The 24691-nt window shown below is 27.9% G+C and overlaps 3 protein-coding genes across 9 annotated transcripts; 2 read left to right on the top strand and 1 right to left on the bottom strand.

The window, feature by feature from the left end:
• LOC552048 (flocculation protein FLO11) lies at positions 1–10201 on the top strand. 3 transcript variants are annotated; one of them, XM_006568281.3, is made up of 12 exons: positions 2652–3125; positions 3212–3369; positions 3466–3649; positions 5777–6259; positions 6619–7579; positions 7658–8263; positions 8391–8694; positions 8769–8839; positions 8929–9122; positions 9202–9329; positions 9413–9592; positions 9667–10201. In XM_006568281.3, the coding sequence occupies exons 4-12, from the start codon at positions 5941–5943 to the stop codon at positions 10162–10164; spliced, it is 3261 nt and encodes a 1086-aa protein (XP_006568344.2). In that variant the 5' UTR covers positions 2652–3125; positions 3212–3369; positions 3466–3649; positions 5777–5940; the 3' UTR covers positions 10165–10201. The 3 variants fall into 3 exon arrangements, with proteins under 3 accessions (XP_624430.3, XP_006568345.2, XP_006568344.2); XM_624427.6 differs by lacking the exons at positions 2652–3125; positions 3212–3369; positions 3466–3649 and adding an exon at positions 1–341; XM_006568282.3 differs by lacking the exons at positions 2652–3125; positions 3212–3369; positions 3466–3649 and adding an exon at positions 519–774.
• A 1346-nt stretch (positions 10202–11547) lies between these two features.
• On the bottom strand, positions 11548–15040 carry LOC725516 (protein SERAC1). 3 transcript variants are annotated; one of them, XM_006568283.3, is made up of 15 exons: positions 14922–15038; positions 14712–14839; positions 14429–14629; positions 14230–14357; positions 14048–14158; positions 13822–13957; positions 13615–13758; positions 13288–13545; positions 12959–13148; positions 12720–12884; positions 12494–12621; positions 12256–12408; positions 12028–12174; positions 11874–11940; positions 11548–11799 (listed from the first exon to the last, which is right to left on the bottom strand). In XM_006568283.3, the coding sequence occupies exons 1-15, from the start codon at positions 14990–14992 to the stop codon at positions 11685–11687; spliced, it is 2142 nt and encodes a 713-aa protein (XP_006568346.2). In that variant the 5' UTR covers positions 14993–15038; the 3' UTR covers positions 11548–11684. The 3 variants fall into 3 exon arrangements, 2 of the variants coding, with proteins under 2 accessions (XP_006568346.2, XP_006568347.2); XM_006568284.3 differs by lacking the exon at positions 13615–13758 and having other exon boundaries at positions 14922–15037; XR_003304992.1 differs by lacking the exon at positions 11548–11799 and having other exon boundaries at positions 12028–12124; positions 14922–15040.
• Positions 15041–15691: 651 nt separating this feature from the next.
• On the top strand, positions 15692–24363 carry LOC725555 (eukaryotic peptide chain release factor subunit 1). Of its 3 annotated transcripts, XM_026441637.1 has the most exons (12): positions 15692–15920; positions 16064–16275; positions 16623–16798; positions 16999–17126; positions 17227–17377; positions 17502–17692; positions 17815–17944; positions 18090–18310; positions 18395–18542; positions 18945–19055; positions 21078–21094; positions 22087–22218. In XM_026441637.1, the coding sequence occupies exons 2-10, from the start codon at positions 16190–16192 to the stop codon at positions 19022–19024; spliced, it is 1311 nt and encodes a 436-aa protein (XP_026297422.1). In that variant the 5' UTR covers positions 15692–15920; positions 16064–16189; the 3' UTR covers positions 19025–19055; positions 21078–21094; positions 22087–22218. The 3 variants fall into 3 exon arrangements, with proteins under 3 accessions (XP_026297422.1, XP_026297423.1, XP_026297421.1); XM_026441638.1 differs by lacking the exon at positions 21078–21094 and having other exon boundaries at positions 22087–24363; XM_026441636.1 differs by lacking the exons at positions 18945–19055; positions 21078–21094 and having other exon boundaries at positions 15695–15920; positions 22087–24363.
• The last annotated feature ends 328 nt before the right edge of the window (positions 24364–24691 follow it).

Genomic DNA, 24691 nt, shown 5'->3' with positions numbered 1-24691 from the left:
TGCTTTCTACCCGTGACCAGTGACAAGCGCGCCGTGCTCGCGAACGTCTCTTTTATACCGTGAGGATGTGTCCACTCGTTGTCCGTTGATGAACCAACGACACGCACGTACGAAGTGTCGAAAAAAAAAACCGCCAATTTCAATCTCGTTACGATGACAGTGTTATTCTGACAGTCGGGCGAACAGCCTCGAAATCGATTTACATTCGAATAAGTGCGCGGTGTGAACAAGTGCGAAAGGTAAAATGTCGAGACGCAAAAGGAACGATAACCGGCTCGTTGATGTGATTTTCACGTTTCTGATTCTTGGTTGCTCCTTCTTTTCAACCAACTGTCAACAAGGTACGTCTCTTTTTTCCTGAAAACACACCCGCGAAAACGTATCCCTTTAGAACAGCAAATTCAACAGTGCATCTTACTTTGCGTTCCGACCGAGAGGGCGCGTTACTGATGTTATCCGCGCAATCCTTTCATGGATAAAGAACAGAGTAAATGCGAATGTCCCCGCGGACGTATGTGTCGTGGAAGATTTATGGGATTCCAGGTTGTCTCGGTTGAATTTTTACTACCCTACAACGGGGCGCCCTCAGATTCTTCGAAGTATAATAATATATTGTTGCCGTGTGATTTACGAGCAACGACGGGCTTGCAAGTTTGTTCAACCACGGCACTGAAAGATCCCGTTTGATTTTGACAACGTAATACGAGTGGAATGTGTAGGTGGTATTTATGTAATCCGGCGAGTCGACGGTGTATGACTGTCACGATTCACTGGGTACGGTAAAATCTCTCTGCCTTAATTCGTATTCTTTGTCGTTTTAACAGCGAACAAAATTTTCGATTTCAGTTGCTGTGAAATATTAATTGACATTTTTTTTATCGTATTAGATGTTTCAATTATACGTAGGTTATTTTATAGGTTAATTTTTTAACATTATTTTATAGGTTAACTTTTTAATAATATTTTTTTTTGCCCTTATTTTACAAGCAAGATACAACAATCATAATATAATCTTACTACGTAATAGATGAAGAGATTGTAGATATGTTCGGACAAATGGTATGTGCAAATTTTTGTGTGCAAATATTTTTACTAATAGCACAGTATACTTCGTGTAAGCCGGCCTTAAACCTATAGGTGAGATAAATGGATAACCGCAATACTAGATAGTTTGATTTCGTGACCTGGTACATTGCGATACAATACGCAATACAATAGAACCACAATTCTGTACGAGTGTTACAATCGCGTACCACGATAAGGCAATTGAACTTCTATTGTTACGTGCAATAACGATTTCGATATGTACGATTATCATGATTCCCTAAAACGGATATATCTAATTTCAATCGTGAATGATAAAATTGACATGATAATTCTGACATGTACTATTTTTTCTATTATCGTACATCATATAACATTCATAAAAAAAATATCGAAATTCAGAATCATATTTTACGCTCATTAAATGCTAAATTGAATTCATAAAATTAAGAGAAAAAAAAATATGATTCCGTTCAAATGAATTTCATGTTTGTGGGGTAATTGGCGTTAGTAGAATCATAAATTAAACTAATCAGATCAAAAGTAAAAGGTTCTTATTAGGTAATTTACGATGCATAGTATCTTCAATGATGATAAATTTGTTTATGTTTCATTCATTGATTTATTTTTTTTTTAATAAAGAAAAATTAAAAATATACTTTTTGATTTGTTATTCAAATCTGAATTCTAAAAATAATGTTTTCTTTTCAACAATAGAATGCGAATTGTGCCATTTTTTAAATCATCAGTAAATATAGAAGTATAAATGCAAAGCAAATGACTTTTTTCATGTTTTATTCAAAAAACTTAGTTTCCATTTCTTGAAAAGATTATGATATATATAAATAGCGTATTATTGCTTTACAACTTAAAGACTAATTGAAAATATGAATATTAATTTCGTCACGATATAACTGTAAATTGAAATCTCAGATATATCCTCATTCGTGTTGTGGGCGTGCAAGACGTACGGTTTCCATATAAATGATTTCTGTGAAATATGACACGGTTTCATCGTGCACCTCGTCCTCGCTCTTTTCAGTGTAAGTTTTAGTAATACTCATCTTACGAATCTTATAATAGATAAAATTCTTAAATCGCATAACCAAATTATCATGAAATTAATCATCAAGTTAAAAGAATTCAAAAACACGAATCAAATCTTTCCAAAATAATTCATAATTAATTCGCATTCTATAAATAATGTTACAAGATGAGTAAGATATATTCATTTTTCTCGTTTGAATCATTAACCTTGAAAAAGAAACTTCTCTAGAGAAAGTTCGTGCCAATATGCGTAGCAATATCTATGCATGTAGTTATTTCCTTACGCCTCGTTTCTATATCGATCGTTTGTTTAAGTCTCGTGACTTTCCAACTTTCAATTTTGAAAAAGCACTATAAACTAGTAATATTTGTAACACTGATTAATCAACAATTTAACAGAATAATATCGAATTGAAGGATTTTTTAAATATCAATCAAAAAAAATTTTATCGCATTTCTATACAAAATTTCACAAATAAATATTAATGATAAATTATTAATGGTGCCAATTTGCACGTGAAATTATTCATTAATCATCACATTCATCGTGTATACGTTAGTTGAATTCGATAGTTGAATTCGAACGATTCGCGTATCGAGAATCTACGATTTAATTATAAAGTATCATAATAACGGCGTGTTCGGCATGGAAAGTGCGTATCGAGCATCGAATCTTCGACGAGGCGCGGTTCTTATTTAGGCTTCGTTTTCACTAGGATTGTAGGCCAGAAAATGGCACGATCGTGTGGCTGTTTCATTGCGTGCAGACACGAATCTTTCGCCTTTTACACTCGCTTTGAATAAGAAAAGTCACGGTACAATAAGCATGAAACGTGTTATTTCAAAATATCGTCATACCAGTCAGATGTAGTTCTGCGACCTGCAGTTGAACGTAAATACATTATTGAATGAGAGAAAAGGCGCGAGTGATTTTAATCGGTTTTAAATCGTGTGACGAGGTTACATCATCTCGTTTATACATACGTTTACATGGAACGTTTACAAATAAAGGCTTCGTGAAATATAACAAAGATGTATGTTTATGTATGTTTATGTATGTTTATGCACATATTAACAGAGTTGTATTATTATAGAGTCATAATTTTATATATTTCTGCAGGAGTAGTAAAGAATGGATAAATATATGTATTTTCCGACATGAGTAAGAGCATTGTTAATGAGGTCACTGTATTTTGAGATATGACTATTCATTTGTGAAAGTTGATAAGTTTTCTGAACGACAGTACAGTATTTTTTACTAGAAAATATTCGACAAAGGTAGTATGACACTGTACGCATATTATCGTATGATATATTAGCGATTTAATTTTTGACAAAATAAAATTATGATGAACAATGTAATAAATTTTCCAGTGAAAAAGCCATCGATACTTTAGCAAATACTTCAAGTTAAGAATTCGTGTGAACGTATGTGCGGAGAGTAGTAGACGCGATCAAGTCGAAGGACGATTGAAAGGAGAACGGCTACACTCGCCCCATTATTTATATACAACTTCGTTGCTTAAGCTCGGCACGCGCGACTTCTCGCTCCTTTCGTGTATGTACACCCGTTAGAATTCAGCCAGACACTTCCTGTTGTCTCGATCGTGAAAGTACCAAACGAGTTTTATGAAAATACTAGTATTCGCATATAAATGGTTTCGAATTACGTCAATAGATCGATGAATTGGCCAACAGCTGAAAATATCGAATCCGGATGGTATCAACACAGGATACTATAAGACAATATGATCAAGTTCCGCTAAAAGATCTAGAATGACATTGATCGCTATAATTTTATTGAATATCGACGAATTTGCAACGAATTTTATTACTATTAATAACACGCAAAAAGTTTATTATCTTCTCTCAAAAAAGCATTAAAGACTGATGTAACGGTTGGAGGAAAGATTGTATTGGTATGAAACCAAATATATGATGCGAAGTAACATATTTCCATTGACATTTACCACTTGCCACAAGTATCCATGCATATGCTGTTAATAACGCAATAATTAATAGCGTTGATCAATAAATTATTAAATATGAAAAATATTTAATGGTATAAAGATAGATTTATTACGTACAATCAAGAATTATTAGTTTCTAAAAATAACATATTTAAATCGTATTAATGGTATTACAGAAATAAACGTAATCTAATATAATTTTCTTTTCTATAGATATATGTATATCTCGAACTATGGTAATTAAGAGGCGGAATCTAAAGTGCAAGTGAACTTTAGTAATCTACAATTAAAATGACGCGACGTGTGCGTCTAAGCAATGAAAAATCAAACCGTATGCCAAGAAAGGAATCGCAAGAAAGCCAGCACACAATTAACGTATTCAAATAGCGTAACCACGCCTTAATTTATATTCGCTCTCGGATTTCGAAGGTCTGGAGCTTTGTCGATTCCATCGCGGACACACCCACGGAACTATTCCAGTTACGACACATTTGCCACTGATACAACCCTTTTCAAGAATATCCCGCGGTGTTGCCAGTCGGAATAATTCACTCATTCTTCCTAGGAAATATAATATTCTGCTGAATAAGACTATCGCAAGCCAAAATTTATGCGCGCTTCGTACAGCCATAATATATTTTATAGCACGAACAGCAGAGTGCTAAGGAAAGATTTAAGAAGATGTATCGTTTGTTGAGTTGAACAAAAAATGTTCAGTGCATAAAATAGATTTGTAATTTCTAATTTTCTTAAATTTTCTTTTTTTTAAGAAAATAATCATAAATCAATTCGTAAACATTTTGTTCGAAAAAAGAAATAATATTATACTTATTATAGATGTTCGAGATAGCGGAACTTAGTAATATTACGAAGAAGAGAAACTGGAGTAAAGAATCTTTTTATAGGAAGTTTGTAAAAAGTTTGCTGGATACGTAATACATTCTGTTTCTTACGATTTAGAAATTTGATCCCTTTTTTAAAATTGTTGTTGCAAAAATTGTTTCCTTACACGCCTTCAGGAATTGAAGTAAGTTAGTGTTAATTTAAAGATTTTGCTTAATCGCTTTTAATTCGATAGAAGAAAGTTTAAATATAAAACAATGCGAAAGTAGAACATACTTTTTCTAATCGAAAGCTAAGGAAAAGGAGAACATCGATATAACTAAAGAAGAGAAGATCATCTTGAACGTAAAAAGTGGATCAGATTTTTTCTAATCGAAAATTGGAAAAAAAACCTGAATACTATATCTAATAGAACAACATCGTATTGTAATGATATACACGTAATATCTTACGCATTTGAGAACTCTAACATGAAAATGATCGCTTAATTATACGGTGTGACAGGAAATTTGTCAAGTTTTTCCGCGAAAAGTCAAGAAAAATAGACCGTCTCTTAGATGCAAAAGGCATTACAAAACACTAAGGAACAATGATGGAAAGTGTCTTCGCTTTCTTTCGGAAAGACTCGGAACAGTTTCTCACGGAACATGCTGGTTAAGTCCCGTGAAAGAGCAACTATGATTTATACATGATTGTGCGAATCGAGCACACCCATTTTCTATTTTCGATGCTCTGATTTTTATACAATTCCATTTGTTTACTTTATGATCCATACATTTTTTCCCCCAAAAAAATCAATGAACTTTGTACAAAATTTTAACACTTAATTTTTTAGATTTTTAAATCATTTTCATGAAATATTATCGTTACAGAGAATCAACGAATTTCCACTCGAGGATCAGGCGAGACTTGGGTGGACCAATTATCGCATCTGATACCGACGAATTCCGTGTACGAACAGCAGGATAAAAATGCATCCCCTCCCGTTAACAATCCGGGGGAGGCGTTGTTACGCTCGTTGGACGAGAATAACGTCATGGAGACGTCGAAAACAAACGGGAAGATGAACGAGCGCGAAGAGGAAACGGACGAAGAAGTGTACGAGGACGAAGAATACGAGGTTGAAACCGAATCAAAAGTGCAGGACGAGAAGAGTTCGAAACTCTCCAAGATCACCGATCAAACACCGGTGAAACACGGCGAAAAATCATCCCAGGATTTATCTTCCCACACTTCGGAAGACACTTCGTCCAGAGACGAGGATTACGTGGAAGATCCCTCGACGAGTCAATATGACGCGTATTATTATTACGACGATTATGGAAATACCAATAAATCACGATACGAGGCCATAGGTAATATGCAATTCGAAAATTGTTCAAATTGTTCAAAAGATTCTATGAGTTAGAATAATTTCGAAGTATAGAATCAAACGAAATTCCAAACGATTGATCAATTTTCCTATCTTTTCATAAAGATAGGAATTAAAAGATCATACAAAATCGATTACTTCCTGTCGTGACGCGGTTACGTTTTAAATTTGTCTTTTTTTCTTCGTGATATAACAATATGAAATAATTACGATCTTTGTAAACGCTTTTTGCGTTACGTAAACTCGTTCCATCACTGTGCTTAGACAGAAGGAAACGCGACAAATATAAAATGTATAAAATGCTCTAATCCTTAAAAGATTAAGATTCTCAAAATTTTGCAGCGAACGCTGACACCCTCGACTATCCAGACGCGGAGGAAGAGGAAAAGGAGACGGAGGAATTGGAGAAAGAAGAGGAAACGAGGAAAAATAACGAATACGATTCGTCGGAGACGGAAGAGGGAAATTTAGATGATAGCCGTCACGTGGCGAGTGTAAACGACTCCTCGTCTTCGGATCTTTTCGACGAGAAGGATTTGGACACGCCGATTTCGATGACGAACAACGAGGACGGTTCCTCGATGGAGGGCAGTCACAAAATGTACGCTTTTCTCGGGCCACCGATCGCGAAAATAAACTCCACCTCCGTCGACAGTTCCATTTTGATCGGTGGAGCTGTCGTGTCGGTGGTGACGACGAAGAGCGTGGTCAACGGCACGATATCCATCCCAACGACAGCTGCGCCGACCACCACTGAACAAGTCGCAGCGCCACCTTCGTCCACGTCCACGCTTGGAGCCACCACCGAGCAACCCGTGACGACGATCACGACCGAGGATACCTCGAGAATATTGGCTTCCGTGCAAACGAGCCGCAGCATATCCGGTGCCCGATTCTTACCGTTCCCCGTGATAGATCGTGTCGAGCCGATCGGCAACAGTCATAACAACGAGAAGAAAACGTCTCCGCCTCCAGAGTCCACGGAAAGCGTTAGCGACAAATTGGACAGGGTACAGTCCGAGTTGTCGAATGGTTTTCTCGCTGGTGGCTTCAGAACTGCAGGCAACACGCTTCAATTGGATGTTCTGAACGAACGTGATCGAAATACTCGTAGGAGGTATACCACAACCGCTAAGACACCGGTCATCAACAAGTTTGTGCCTCGTCGATATAACGATAAAAGGATCGATCATGTCACGCCCAAGTCGAAGATCGAGACGACGCTCGATAGCCTGGAAGGACTGTTGCCTCGTGATTATGTTACAAGGAGTTCGATGTCGATTCCTCCGAAGACTGGATTTAGGTTGGTGTTTTAAAATTTTATGTTATCTCAATGCTTTTAAGATTGTGTATGTAAGAAAGATATATTGATGTGTTTTAGATGGCCTACGAAGAGCACGACAGAGCGAACCACAACTCAGATCACGTCAACTAGTACGAAGAAACCTAAAACTAACGTGATCGTACAAGATATTCGCTCCTTCTTGCCAGCTGGATACGAATTAAAGAAAGAGGATGTTACGGAAAGTTCTCTATTAAGCGATATTCTTGCGAAATCTAAAGTTGATATATCGTCGTTATTGCCGGCGGATTATGAGAAGAAGAAAAATGAAGGAAACTCGAAAAACAAAGTGATCACAACAACAGCGAAGAATTTAGACGTTTCCGTGGAGAAATCAATAGTCGATATAAAAATTCAGGATTTATTCGCTAAATCCAAGTTTGATATTTCTTCTTTCGTGCCGCGTGATTATGAACAGAAAATTAAGAATTTCTCTGTAGAAACGAAAGATGTTCACACCGAGAATGCAAACAAATTTAATATCACTACGACAACAGAATCTACTTCAACTACGATAAAGTCTAAATTTGTCTTTCCTAGTTCTCTTAGCAGAACAGGAAAACCAATTCATAAAATTACCACATCACCGAAACCACGAATGGATATACTTGTCACGCCGAAAATACGAACTGGTTGGCCTACCAGGTAAATATTTTATTTTGTGTTATCTAGATATGAAGATTTAAATTTGAACATTGAACATATAAACTTGATGAAATTAAGGCTGAAATTAAGCCAACTTGGTATGAAATTTTTGTTTAAAATATTTCAGACCTACCACAGAATTTAAATGGCCTACTCCATCAACTACCACGCCAATCTCGATAGAAGAACTTTTGGCTCGAGCCACGATGAGTGTTTCTGAATTAGTTGTTCCAATAACCAAAGTATTGTCAACCACTTCAACGACCACAACTACAACAACGACACCAAGACCTACTACACCAGGAATTTGCGAACAAGATTGTGAAGTCGCTGGAACTATAAGAATAATTGGTAATGCAAGTTGGGTACCGGAACTGCTTGATCGAAATACTCAAGAATGGCAGAATCTTGCCAATGAAATTGAACGAGAGGTATTCATATGAATTTATTATTAAATTAGAAAATGTTTATTTTATATGCTTATGTATTTAATTTTTAATTTTAGATGAACTTTGTATTCTCAAAATCTGCTGTTCTGGCAAAATGGTATAAAAAAATAAGAATTGATTCATTCAGGTAATAAAAACAATATAGTTTTTAAAATTATCACAAAAATTACTATTTATTTAATTGATAAATTTATGAAAATCTCTCTCTCTTTTTAGCGAGGGCAGTATTTTAGTAGATTATTTTGTTGAATTGGCCAATATGCAACAGAAAATTAATACGCAAGATTTAAAAGTTATTTTTCACGATTCTTTAAGAACGTATAATACAAATAAATGGAATGAGACGAAAACAAAAGATTCGATAAAACTTGGATCATTTACGATCGATCCAAAATATACGGATTTTGTAGGTATGTCATATTATTAGTAAATAAATATTTAACAAAATTGAAAATCTTCATATTTATTTTAAAAATAATTCTTTTTTAGTGATACCCAAAGCAACTCCTCCTCAATATATTGAAAAAGACGATAGACTATTTCCACAATGGGCAATTGCTGTAATTGTAATTGGTGTCGGTGGATTACTCTTTATCATTATATTTGGCGTTTCTGTTGTAAGTATAAAATTACAAAAACATACATTGAAAATATTGATATAGAATTAATATTTATTACGATATAATTATATAATTTTCAGTTAATAAATCGTCACAATGGTTCAAAATTAAAACCATCTATATCTACAATTTACGAAGAGAAAATAGCAAAAAGTATGTCAACCCATAGATCTAGTGATTATTCAAAACCAGTACATACGATTTGGACTGATCCAGACGTTTCTTGGAATGATAAATCTTTTGAATCGACTTCCAATAAGGTAAGATTTATAAAAATATATATATATATCTATTCATATTTTTTTAATAAATTTATATTCATTTTATTTTCAAGATACTTGTCGAAAAATCTTTTCAAGAAAATAAAAAATATAATATGTATGATAGTTGGAGATCGGAATGGAATGGTTATTATTACAATGGATCTCATACCAGCAATAAATATGGTGGTTATGATATTACAAATTTATCGAATCATAATCTTCCAAATTACGATACAAATGTATCAAGTCATGATCTTTCTAATTATGATACAAATTTATCAAGGCATGATCGTTCTGATTATGATACAAATCTATCAAGACATGATCGTCCTGATTATAATACAAATATATCGAGACTTGATCGATCTGATTATGATACAAGTATATTGAGGCACGATCGTTCTGATTATAATACAAATATATTGAGACATGATCATTCTGATTATGATACAAATATATCATGTCATGATCTTCCTAATTATGATACGAATATATCCTGTCGTAATCTTCCTGATATCGATACAAATATGTCACGTCATAATCTTCCTAATTACGATACAAATTTTTAAAGTTTATTGTAATAAAATAAAATTTCTATTAATTTCATTTTTACTTAATTTATTCAATGCCTTAAATAAATTTGACAAAATTTTAGATTTAATTTAGGTAGATTCAGATTTAATAAATTAGTAATTAACAATATTAAATTATTAATAATAAAATATAAAAACGATATAGACTTTATGTAATATTTTATTTATAATTGTTTTATTTAAAATTTTTTACAATTTTACATAATATACAATATATTATTTTATATGAATCAAGTATTATTTTATCATAAAATAAATCTTTCACAAATAAATTATATAATAGATATTATATAGTTTATTATTATATCTATTATTATTCTATTAAAGTTCAGAAAATATTCAAAAAAAAAAAAAAAAAAAGCTAACCAAGTTCTAACCAAGTATTCGATTTGAATAATCCAATATATATAAACATTTTATTTTGCAAATATTATTTTATTATTTTAAAAATACATTAGTAGGGATGCAATATTTTTTATTTATATTTTTTTTAAAGATTAAAAAATCATTGTAGTATTTAAAAAAAAAATAACGAAAATGCAATTTCTTATTTTGTCTTCGATCATTTGCGCTAAAAGTAAATATAAATAAAAAGATTAAGAGAGGAGAATAGAGATAATTTAAAAATTGTGAAATTACCGTCATCTTCAGAGTATCGTAAGTGAAGCTCACAAAAAAAATAATAAGAGAAAGATAGATATAAGATAAGAAGTAAACGCCATCTCTTGAGAATTAAAAATATTTTTTCAAAAAATTATCTTTTTAAAAATATTCAAAGATGACGCTGAAAGTTATTTCTTATACTATCTCATTATTTTCAATCTTTTCTTCATGAGTTTTATTTAGATTCTGAAGATAATATTTAATAATTTTATAATTTTTAAATTATTTCTATCTTTTTCTTACATTATTTACTCTTTTTGTTTATTTTTATCTGATATAAATATCAGCAATCAAGAAATAACTTTGATATTCCATTATAAGTATAAGTATATTAATCTTTTGACTAAAAATTTTGTAAATATATCTTCAATTGTAAGTATATGCAAATTTTAAATTTTTATTATTCGAAAACAGTTTATATATATATATATAAATATAAATATAAATATAAATATTATAATTATAAATATTTATTTGTGATATTTGTTTTTACTAGATTTTAAAAAATTATTAATAAATACATAATTTTTTATCATTCATTTATTGATTCTATTACAAAAATTTCGTTTTTTATTCTAGTTAAAAATAATCAATAATATTAAGTGAATATTTAAAATATTTTATATTTTTATATTAAATAAATATAAAAATAAAAATATTTATTCTAAATTAAATTTATTGTTATTATAATTAAAAAAGAGGAACATGAATTTATGCTTGTTTTTTTATGGAATAAATATTTTTAATTTACATATATAAAAAAAACTTTTTTATATTCATTAAAATATACATTTGTTCATAACCACACAAAAATATAGAAATATATAATAAATTTATAATAATTTACTCGGTAATGATAGCAATTCCATAATTGGAGAAACAGTTTTTTTTTCATGAATTACATGACATTTAAGAATGTTCAAAAGTTTTTGATATAAGAAGGAATGTCTGTAAAATAAAAATATAAAATTCAAATTTCTTAATTTTATAATTGCAAAAATAAAAAAAATTTAAGTTATTACCTGCTAGCTGGTTTACATATAGACAAATGATCTTGTGCAATTTCATAAAATTCACCTACTCCAGGGTCTAAAAATAAAAATAAATATTACAATTTTTGTTAAAAAATTTATAATATATAAAATTATATTAAATTATGATTTTTTTAAATCATACCTGCTGAAGTGGATGTAACAAACTGAAATGGAACATTTAATGGTGTTACATGGGTAGGTTTAGTTTCGCTAAAACTAACAATCTCTATAGGATATTCCTTCAACATATCAAGAAATTCATTGTGCAATTTTAATAATTGTGGCGATTCTAAACATAATAAAAAATTTTATATATTTAAATATATTTAAAAAATTTATTAATTAGTACCGTTATATAGTTTTAGTATACCTTCACGAAGTTCCTGTACTTCGATTGACGGCCATAATACCATTTGTGTTGCTTGTTTTAATGCAGCTACACGAGAACCTCGATGTGGAGTACTATAAAATACTATACTACGTGTATTTTTACATACATTATTTTTATCGCCATTTTTCCATTCTGTAAAAAAATCAATTATATTATTATATAGATAAATAAATTTATAAAATTTCCTTATAAAGATATTTTATATGGTGAAACCAACCATCTACAAGCATTTTTTTTACTAATAAACCACCCATTGAATGACAAACCCAAATCATAGGTCGTTTTCCAATACCCGCAGTTAATAATTTTTTTATATATTCTTCACTCCTTCCAGCCATAGTGGCTCTAATCAACAAATAATATAAATAAATTAATAATAAATTAAAATTTTTAATCAATTATCAATTAAAATGTCAATTAAAATAATAACATTAATTATTTACTTTGCACTCTCTATTGGACATAGAGATGTCCACATTGACAAATTAGTGTCATAATTTATCCCAATAACTCGAATAAATGGTACATCATCTGGTAACCAATCTTTAGGCCAACATTGTGTTTTATGTTGCTTATCATGGAAAATTTTCTTCATACAAGCATCATCTCTAAAATCAGAAATTTTTAAATATATAAATATTTTCAGGGAAATTTTACATAGATTTTAAGAATAAAATTGTACCCATTGCAGGAAAATGGTCCATTTCCTCTAGAACTATTTTGAGGACAATCATCTAAAATTATTTCAAAATCTTGTCCTATTCTATCCCATTCGCGTTTTCTTAAATCATAAGTTAAATCTTTCAAAAATTCTTGAGAGTGATCATCTATCAAACTTGAAAAATCGATTCCATCTTGTATAAGACATGGATCTATAAATATATATTATAAATTATTTTTCAAAATTAATTTTAAATTGATATTTATTAGAATATTTATTTGTAAATTATTAGAATTATTAGAATATTGATGTATAATTTTTCACATTTATTAAATTAAATAATAACAAACCTACAACTCCATCTTCAGATGTATCAAAATTTCTTTGTCTCCATGTTATAAATACACCACCAAGTAATCCATGTAAGAAAATAACATCCAAATTTATATTTGTTGTAGTTTTATGCAAAGGATGAAGAAGATAGATACATCTTGGATATTTAACATATTTATTTTCATCGATATCTAAATTTGCTAATGCACGACTAGCTGGTGCTGATAATCTTACATTATTACTTTGAGACCATTCTACCAATGTGCCAATCCAACCTTGAAATAGAAATTCGAATAATGTATTATACATTTTAAGAATTTTAAAATTTTATTTTATATATATACCTGCTTGAAAAATATCTTGCAAATATTTTGTATGAAGAGAAATATTAGAAATTATTTTTGCAAGTAATATACACATATTAATATTATCATTAAAAATTTTCTTTATTATCATTAGTAATGAAAGACCACCACCATCAATAATATCTAAATGAAAAAAAAAAATTAATTATAAATATTTTAAATTGCTGTATATATTTATTACTTTACCTTTGCTATATTGTTCAAGACAAGAATGATGATATAGTGCTTGCACACAATTTTGTAATAATTCTTGATCCCATACTGTGGCTGGTGCTACAGCCAGCCCTAAGTTTGTTAAATCGTGATCAAGTATCAGACTATCCTGTTTTTATACTTTGTAAATAATTAAAATGCGCACAAAATAGTTTGCACAATAGAAATTAAAACATTTTTTTATAATATATATACTTACAGAAGGTGTATCTTTAAAATTTTTATTAAGAAATTGAATAAGACATGGATGTGTATTTTCACATAATGTGCTTAAATGAAGAAGTAATTGATGTATTTTTTCTATTACATCCTATGGAAATATAATCTTTCATTAAACATATAACAAATATAATTAAAATAAAAATTTGCTATAATACATACATGTAATTTATATTGAACATGATAATATGGTGGTTTTAAAAAAAATCTTGAATCAACATTTGGCATTCTTGCAAGTGAAATTGCTGTTTTGGCATCCAACATTTGTGCAATATGTTGATAATGCCAACCTATAATTTTTAATTAAAAATATAAAAAATATTTATATAAAATACTAATAATATTTATATGAAATAAATACTTTTTAAATGATTCAAAGAATTAAGAGTACAAAGAGCTTTCAAACGTTCTCTGACATTGCCATGCTGTGCAATGTATAATAATTTATATGCTATATTACGGGTTAATGATTTCCACCATTTCATTATAGTATGATTGAATGAAAGAGATTGTACTGGCACAGATGATTGTAAATTTTCAACTTTTCGTAACATGAGTACATCTAAAAGTATAATAAAAACATTTAAGTTTATTTTACATAGAATTAATAAACCATTATATCTAATAAAATTTTTCACAAATACCTTTGAACCGAGGGTCATCAACATAAATATATTGAGAATGTGGTTGTTCCAAGCTCAAGACATTAGTAGGTATAGAAGATTGTAAAATTTGTGATACCTGTCGTAATTGATACAAAAACCAACATCCACTATATGAAAAAATATTTATAATATTATTTCATTATAAAAGAAGAATTTATAAAAATATAGTAAACTTATATAATAACTAACCCAACAATAACAATAGAAATCCCAGTTGATTTTACATACTCTAGATATTTCTTATAAGTTTTTAATCTCATTGTAAAAATAATTATATTCTATCAAGAACATATATATATTTATATAATCTTAATATTTAAATATTATACATACATATATATATGTATATATATATATGTATATATGCCATGTGCCAAAAATAATCAAAATCAAGAATAGATAATTATTTTACGATCACACTTATATATTTGTACATAATTATTGAAATATTATAATATTTTAGAGAATACTTATAATATTAGAAAAAAAAACAATTTATTAATGTCATATTATTTATCAATATATTTAAATATAATAGACATCATAGTATGTTTTAAGTTTAATGTTCATGACCAACAGAATAATGATAAAAACATTTATAACCAAAAATATTAACAAATATTAGATATAGTAATAAGAAAAATATTTTTATAGTAGCATGATATATTGATACACACACACAGAAAAAAATAAATTTTTAATAATTCATATATATCGAAGATATCAAATTCTATTTAAATATGTATATTATATCAAAATTTTTATATACACACGTTTTTATTATAAATATTGTAGCATATAAATTAATAACTATTTCAAATTAATTATAAATTCTACGGTAAAATTCCAATAAAAATAAAAAAAATAATAAAATTACAATTAAATTTCTATGTTACTGCGGATGAAGCATTAAGCAGTATAGAATAAATCGCAAGCAACCAATGCAAATGCGGCTGCGCCTGAATACGACAAGCGGCCTCGAGGCGCTGTTCGCGCACGAACTCTTCAGTCTTTTTGCTTCCCATTTTGTACCGTACAGTACGTCCACCGAAGTACTGACGTTTCGCTGTGCCATCGCATGGCCGACGTGTGCATTCCGAGGTTCACTTTCGCGTGGTACCCGCTGTGTCACAAGTATCACTTTTAAAACGTAACACTTGTGGCAAACATCAACATACTGATCTCAAAGTGAGTGAAAAGTGTGGTAAACGATAGTTTCATTTTCTGGAATAGAACAGTAATTCTTTGTCGAACACGTTCTTTCTGACATAATCCGGTATAAACTGGATTGAAGCAGATTCATCGATAAACGGATTGATCATTCATTTCAGAGAAAAATTCCTAGATCTGGCTTTCACGTCGACGTGGACCACCTTTCCAGGCTTTGTCCCGTTGGTGATAAACGATTAATTTAGTAGCAACTCATAAGCCGCGACCACGCGACACAACGCGCAGCTATGTCCAACGAGGAGACTTCCGCCGACCGCAATGTCGAAATCTGGAAAATCAAGAAACTTATAAAAAGTCTCGAAATGGCTAGAGGGTAAGTAGGTCGAAATTAATATTGCCGCGCCTTTTCTTATCAGCTGTTCGATTTTCTATCTGCACATATGCTTTAAAAAGCATGTGGTAAATAGGAAGTAACGAACTTTCGTTTCTAATCAGAAATTGAATTTTATGTGATATTATAGAAAAAATTTTATAAATTTTTAAAATTCTGAAAAATATGTTATATTTTTTTATTGTCTTATCATTGAATTTTTTATTATATTAAAAAAATATATATTTTATTAATGTAATATTAATACAACCTCATACAAACAGATTGTTTTATAATATAGCGTTGTTTATAATATATATTTATCATGTATCAAATATCTTATTTCACAGAAACGGGACTAGCATGATTTCATTAATTATCCCTCCAAAAGATCAAATATCAAGAGTAAGCAAAATGTTAGCAGATGAATTTGGTACAGCATCAAATATCAAATCTCGTGTAAATAGATTGTCTGTTTTGGGTGCAATTACGTCTGTACAACATAGGCTAAAACTATATACTAAAGGTAATTTTAATAACTTCTTATATTGCAAAATTTATATAAATATTAGATATGTTTTTAATTTATTTTATTATATTTAGAATCAAAAATTTACAAGTGAATTCTTATCACTAATATTTATCATAAATATTTTCTTCAAAAGCATAACAATTATATATAATTATATATTGATAATATTAATTATATATTATTATATATTTTAGTGCCTCCAAATGGCCTGGTGATATATTGTGGTACGATCGTAACAGAAGAAGGAAAAGAAAAAAAAGTTAACATTGATTTTGAACCTTTTAAGCCTATTAATACTTCTCTTTATCTTTGTGATAATAAGGTATTATTTTATAATTTTATAAAAAATTTTTCGAATGAAATAAAATTTTAATATATCTTTGATTTATGATATATGATTTTTAATATATGATTTTTTTTAGTTTCATACTGAAGCACTTACAGCATTACTTGCTGATGATAACAAATTTGGTTTTATTGTCATGGATGGTAATGGAGCATTGTTTGGTACGCTACAAGGAAATACTCGCGAAGTTCTACATAAATTTACAGTAGATCTTCCCAAAAAGCATGGTACATAATAATATTTAATAAAACATTTATATTTATATATATATATATATATATATATATATATATATATATATGTATATGTTTACTGAAAATGGTTACATTAATTAATTAAATTTAATTTTAGGCAGAGGAGGACAGTCAGCACTTCGTTTTGCTCGGTTGCGTATGGAAAAACGACACAATTATGTTCGAAAAGTCGCAGAAGTAGCTACGCAACTATATATTACTAATGATAAACCTAATATTGCTGGCTTAATTTTAGCGGGTAGTGCTGATTTTAAAACAGAACTTAGTCAATCAGATATGTTTGACCCAGTAAGTTGATGAATATTGATGATATGTATATACAATCTATATATACAATTAAGTTTGTAAATATATATTTTTCCAATATAATTTGAATTTATTGTAATTTTATATATTTTTTGTTATTTTAGAGATTACAAGCAAAAGTTATAAAATTAGTAGATGTTTCATATGGTGGTGAAAATGGTTTTAATCAAGCTATTGAATTAGCTGCTGAATCTTTGCAAAATGTAAAATTTATCCAGGAAAAAAAATTAATTGGTTAGTATATTTATCATTTATGATTCTAGAAATTTTTATTTTAAAAATATAAATTTATGAGTGAATTTAAAAATTTAAAAAAAATAATGATAGAATTGTTAAAATAATTATTTTTAAAAATAATATCAATATTATAACTATCTAGGTCGTTATTTCGACGAAATTTCGCAAGATACAGGAAAATATTGTTTTGGTGTAGAAGATACTTTAAGAGCATTAGAATTAGGTAGTGTAGAAACTCTCATTTGTTGGGAGAATTTAGATATTCAACGATATGTTTTAAAAAATCATACAAATGCAGAAGAAAAGGTTTTACATCTAACACCAGAACAAGAAAAAGACAAAACTCATTTTACTGATAAAGAGGTAAATTAAAAAATTTTAATCATTTAATTAGTAAATTTAATTAAATAAATATAATTAATATTAAATATTCTGTATTAAATTTAGAGTGGAGTAGAATTAGAACTTGTAGAATGTCAGCCTTTGCTTGAGTGGTTAGCAAACAATTACAAGAGTTTTGGTGCCACTTTGGAAATCATTACAGATAAATCTCAAGAAGGTTCTCAATTTGTAAGAGGTTTTGGCGGCATTGGAGGTAAGTTTTACTTTTTTTTACTTGTTTTTGGGGCTACTAACATATTTGACTGAAAGTAATATACTTGAAGTAATAATTTGTATTCATCCACTCGAAGTACATACTAACTGAAAAGCGGCTGATTCCACTTTGATTAGCTAACCTGTAAAACAAAGGATATAAGTTTAATGTTGTGTATATATAATAAAACTTTCAATAGATTTTTAAAATGTAGTTGAATCTTGAGAATTTTCTCTAAATTTTCTTCATTTAAAATATTTATTGCAAATGAAAAAGTAGTGCAAGTTTCAAGAATGTGTCTTTATCAAGATATTAAATAAATTCATATATTTGAAAAGTAAATGGTATTAAAGAAAAGTTAAAAATATGAGTTTTAATTACGGAGTATATCTTGATGCATAGGAATCCTCCGCTACAAAGTTGATTTCCAGTCACTGCAGGCTGATGAGCCTCTTGATGATGTTGACCTCGATGATTACTAATTTCATCTGTGAAATACTCAAAGTTGACCAGGTAGCTCTTTCTCTGTCTTGAGTGCATTCGTTTACATTTCGTGTATTATAGAACATATTACTTTCAGAACTGGACAAATTTATCAAAATATTTATGAACCTTATAGTATATATATATATATACTTAAATAAAAACAGAAAAATAAAATAATTACACAATATAATTATTGCATTAATTAATGATAATTTAATATATTAAATCTTCATATGATAACTGATAGTATTAATAGTTTAACTGTGTTAATGTACATCAAATAGTTTGCATTTTAAGTGTAGACTATATCAAATACATATATATCATTTTATGATATAAATCTTATACTCATCATGAAGAGATCAATTTTTATTCAATTATTAAAAATCATTAATATAATATTATTATTGATATATTATGTTATTGAGACTTCAAATATATGTATCAGAATGGAACGATAAATTTGTCCAAAAAAATTTGAAGTTTCTTCTGTTGGATTTCTCACTGAATAGTATAGTTCGATACTTCTGTGCAAATCTGTAGTATATGTATGTCTCTTCTGATGAGTTTGAATGTGAATATAGATATTTTTAGTTGTGAATTTCGAGGTATAATGTTTACTTTTACAAATAAAAAGCCTGAAAACTTTGCTGTCTTCTTTTTTTCTTGGTGGTACAAAAATTAAGAAAATCTTGTATATACATATATGAAATATGGATAATTGTATTTGAAGAGGGTGAGTTGAAGTATTCCAATTTTCCAACTTTTCTGTCTTGAACATTATTAGACACTGTTTTTTTTAGTGATTGTATATTATATTATTAGTAATTAAAATCAAACTGTAGGTACAATACACATCAATTTAATTGAAATATAATATTGCTTATTTTCATAAACACAATTATATATTTTTGTTTTCTCATGATACATTTTACTTTAAATTTTTGTTGTATATTTATATACAAAATTAATTATAATTTAGATGACATATAATATAATTTTATTGATTCTTGAATTCAATATAATATGTTCTCACAATATTACTATAAAAATATTAAATTTATTATAAAAATACATATTTTATTTTTTCTATTATCGTGACAATATATTACGATATAATAAATTAATAATGTATAAAAAATAATTGGATAAAAATTAAAGATAAAAATAAAAAATATTTAAATTTCACAAAATATTATTTTACGCATTTTACATATTGTAATAATAATTCATCGAAGTATATATATGCGTATGTGTGTGTGTGTATATATATATATGTGATTTTCGAAATAAAATCTAAACCACTATTTCTTATTTTATTCTGCAATAGATATATATAGAAAATTTTCTTTATATGCATGTAATGCTTTTTAGCTATTTTAAAGCCACATAATATTTTAAATTCTTTATATATATATATATATATATATATATATATATTTGTTATCTTCATTCTTTATTTTTCAATTTTAATAAATTTAAATAAATTTTAAAAACAATATTTTTTTAAATAAATTACTTAATACATAAAATTGATTATAAATAAGAATATAATAAATATCTATTGCATTAAAAATATCATAGTATATGATTAATTTATAAATTTTGTTAGAATTATATTTTTTATTAGAATAGATTTATAATTTGATAATGTATATATTTATATTTTGAAGCTCTGAGTTAGAACTTTGGTTTAAATTAACTTAAATACAGATAAACGTATTATTATGAAATATTTTATTAAAATTATATCTAATATTCATATAAATATGCTTTGTTATTGCTTGTATAAAAAAATAATCATAAATTGTTTGCTGCATGCAATAGGCAAATATTTATTTCATTATCAAAGATAAATTATAATTTTATGTTTCTTACACATACTTGAGGTAAATATTATCAAAAACAAGAAAATAATATTATTTCTTTGATAATGGATATAAAATATAATTAAATAATCATTGTTCATGTAATAAATAGCTAGGCTTTGTTAAATTGTTAATCGATTTGATCAAGCATAAGTACTAATTGATGGTTTGTTTCTATTAGCTTGCATATTGGGAAAGGTATAGTAATTGCTTTTTATTAATTTAGTGAAAAAAAAAGCTGTGAAATTATTAAGCCTTATTACTGCACTTAAATATATTTTGCTTTAGAATGTTATACATATAAAAAATGATTCTATTTATTAATAATAATATATAATTTTTTTTATTAGCAATAGTATCAAGATTTAGTTATAAATATTACATTTATTAAATTTATTATTTTATTTTTATTATTAGTAAGATTATTAATTTATAGAAATATTATTATTATATTATTTAAAATTATAGATTGTAATACATTTAATATATAACAATATGAATAACTGTTTATTTACACTATAATTCTTTATTATAGTGTATTTTTTATTGTCTGTTATTTTTTTATTATAACAGTTATTCTTATAAGTTAGAATTAAATGCTTATTTATATTTTTAATAAAATTATAAATTAAGATTATTAATTAATATTTTTTAAGTTGTAATTTTAAAAAATTAGCTTTTCATTACATGTATAACATTCATTTACATTATAATCATATTATCAATATATTTATTTCATATCATCTTGATTTTATGATATTATGATTTTTTTATAAGTTATATCGAATAACTTTAAAAATAACAGTGTTTTTCAGTATTTTCTAAAATATTGTTTCTTTCATATTATAATTAATTTTTATTGAAGAATATAATTATATTTATGAATTATTAAAATATTGTTAAAAATCTGAAAAACACTGTACAAGACATTGTGCATGATTAATAATTATCATTAAATAAATTTTTAATAATTACATTAAAATTATTTATCATAATTTTTCACAAATAATTGACTGTAAATTTTATATCGATTGTAAATCAATTTATTTATAAAATCTATCTTTTTTTAAAGAGCATCATTTGTATTGTATTATTCAAATATTTTTCATTTATTTTCATAATTTAGTATAATAAAAATATTATAATTAAATTTTGTATCTAAAATAGTATTTTGTTAATATGTTTTACAGGTATATTGCGGTACAAAGTGGACTTTCAGAGTATGCAGTTGGAAGATGTTGAAGTTGATACTTTTGATCTGGATGATTATTAAATCTGTGACTCAACAGACAGTTATTTTAGCTTCAGAGGAAAACATAAGTATATGTTCTCCCTTGCATCATATTTCAAGAGAGGCACATAGAAGGACATGTTTATAAAATTTATTATGATGCAACACACACATCATGAAATTATTCATTAGATTTCATTCAAGCAATTCATAGTCGATACACAAAGGTGAAAAGCACAAGACGTGACGCGCCGATAATCCATGTCCATGATGAAAAAAAGGCAACTCGAAGACTGTGACACTTAATTAAGCCAGCTTGATACCTGCCTATCTCACACAACATTATCTTGTATTACAGTTACATTCTTTAATTATTCACATGGATTTATTTAAATAATTACACGCGTTACAGTGCTGAATATGTTTGTACAGTACACGGTCGGAGATATATCATAATTTTGTAACAAATTGATGTTATCATCTCGTCGTAAATTTTACAATTGAGAAGAAAAAACGTAAAAAGATACTCAAATAGCATGAGGATGAATGTAGCGTTATTTTTGTTCAGATACAATCATGGATAAGCTGTAATAAACTGATTATCATGAACATGAAGTTGCGTATCGTGTATTCTATACCGATTACTAAATTCATATGAATAATGAAGAGTTCTGTATATAGACTTAAATTTTTAATGGCACTGTTGCCTTAGACATAAGTTAAGATCGCGTAATATCCCAGGAAAATAAAATCTTTCCGTCTCATCGAGTGATACACATATAAACATATAAGAAATAATTTTTCGTATCTACATTAACTTTGCTGGCTCTCGACTCTTATATTTTGTACACTCATAATTGTATATAACAAATTCTCCGCAAGTGTATCGAGATATATCTTTTCGATTGTTACAACGGTGCACTCTATTAGTAAAGAAGTATCTTCTGCAATATTTAAGTGGCAGTTATTGAAAATATTACAAAATTTATTTTAACATTGTTAATTTAAATTGCTTATTCATATGATGCCTTTGTAATAAATAATAATATGTATGTATAAATGTGAGAAGAATGAAACGTGCAATTTTGGTGAAGTATCTTTTATGAAATATCACTGTATAGTAAAGAAGATTTGCAAATATTGTGAATCTTTTGATGAAAATAATGTATTGTTAATTAATAGTATAATTAGATTATTTATACTATTATAACGTATGTAATGCAGGGATAAAGCTTTATGAAAACTTCATCAAAATAGAACGTTCAACAAAAATGACCTGGCTTATGGTATGTGCACAACGAATTCTAAACATGATGGTTTAAAAGTATTGTATCTGTGTATTGTCTTCAAGGCAGCGAAATGTTGAATGTCAGCTTAATGTTTCTTTAAATTTTTATATGTAAACATTCTTTCAATAGGAATCTAGATAATTATTTATTACTATATCGGTGCGATTATTTCTTCTGTTTAGCAGAAGATTATTTTAAGTATACAAGATTTAGTTCTATAATAATTCGGTAAATGTCTGAAAGAGATTAGGGAAAATCTGCGTAAAATATTAAATAATCTTTGGTTCTTTTTTTTTTTTTTTTTTTTTTTTTTTTTTTTTTTTTGTTTTTTGATTTTTATGTAAGGTAAGAGAAAATGAGTATGCAAAAGAATGCGCATAAAAAAAAAGATTAGACGTCGTACATTTCATTTAAACAAATCAATGACGTACTTAGATTATGGCTTGCCTATGATCTCTTCCATAAGCATAGTTGTATAATCTGCTAACAGATTTATAATTTTTGGCAATCTTATTCTCCTGTATTGCTACAAAATATTTTTGTTCCTTCAAATGTTACATTTATCTAGCAAGGCAATACAAAGATGTAATCGTTATAAGTTTTGCTTAATCAAATTTTTCAGAATATGAACTTATTATTACCTCATATTTTATATGTATTGTACGCATAAAGTACATTTGTGCTATGTCCTAAAAATTTTAACTCATCTTTACTGAAATGAATTATGAACGGTAAAAATATGAATTTTAAAATTACGTAAAAAATTGTTGGCCGTACCATGATACACGTTCTATTAACCCCAGAAAGACCGAGGCTCGAACCATTATGTAAAAAACTAATAAGAGATATACTAAGTCCACCTAAGTTTTTCATGTTTTAAAAACAGATATTTTAATAGGATGAGTAATTTTGGATTATGCGGAATATGAATATAACATATATATTAATATTTTGTATGAGATTTTTCATTAATAATTTATTTAACCCAATCGCGATACATCAGAATTTAATTCTTCACAAGTTTCGTATATTATTACACTATTTGAATGTTTTTTACATATATGTTGTTTACAATTAGTACAATATTGCTTTGCCTTGGATAAGTTATATTTTATTCTTTTATTTCGTTTCCGATACATTTGTAGCAGCATCCTTTTCCTGTTGGTTTTTTTGTTTTATTTTTTTTCTTTTTGCTGTTAGCTCCTTTATTTTTTCTATATTATTTATTATATGCTTTTGAAATCTTGTTAAATTCGGATCCTTGTCTAATTGCTT

The sequence above is a fragment of the Apis mellifera genome, linkage group LG7 (genome assembly GCF_003254395.2).
Source record: "Apis mellifera strain DH4 linkage group LG7, Amel_HAv3.1, whole genome shotgun sequence".
Classification (NCBI taxonomy): Eukaryota; Metazoa; Arthropoda; class Insecta; order Hymenoptera; family Apidae; genus Apis; species Apis mellifera.
Note: the sequence above shows the minus strand (reverse complement) of the source record. Positions and strands in the feature narration are given on the sequence as shown.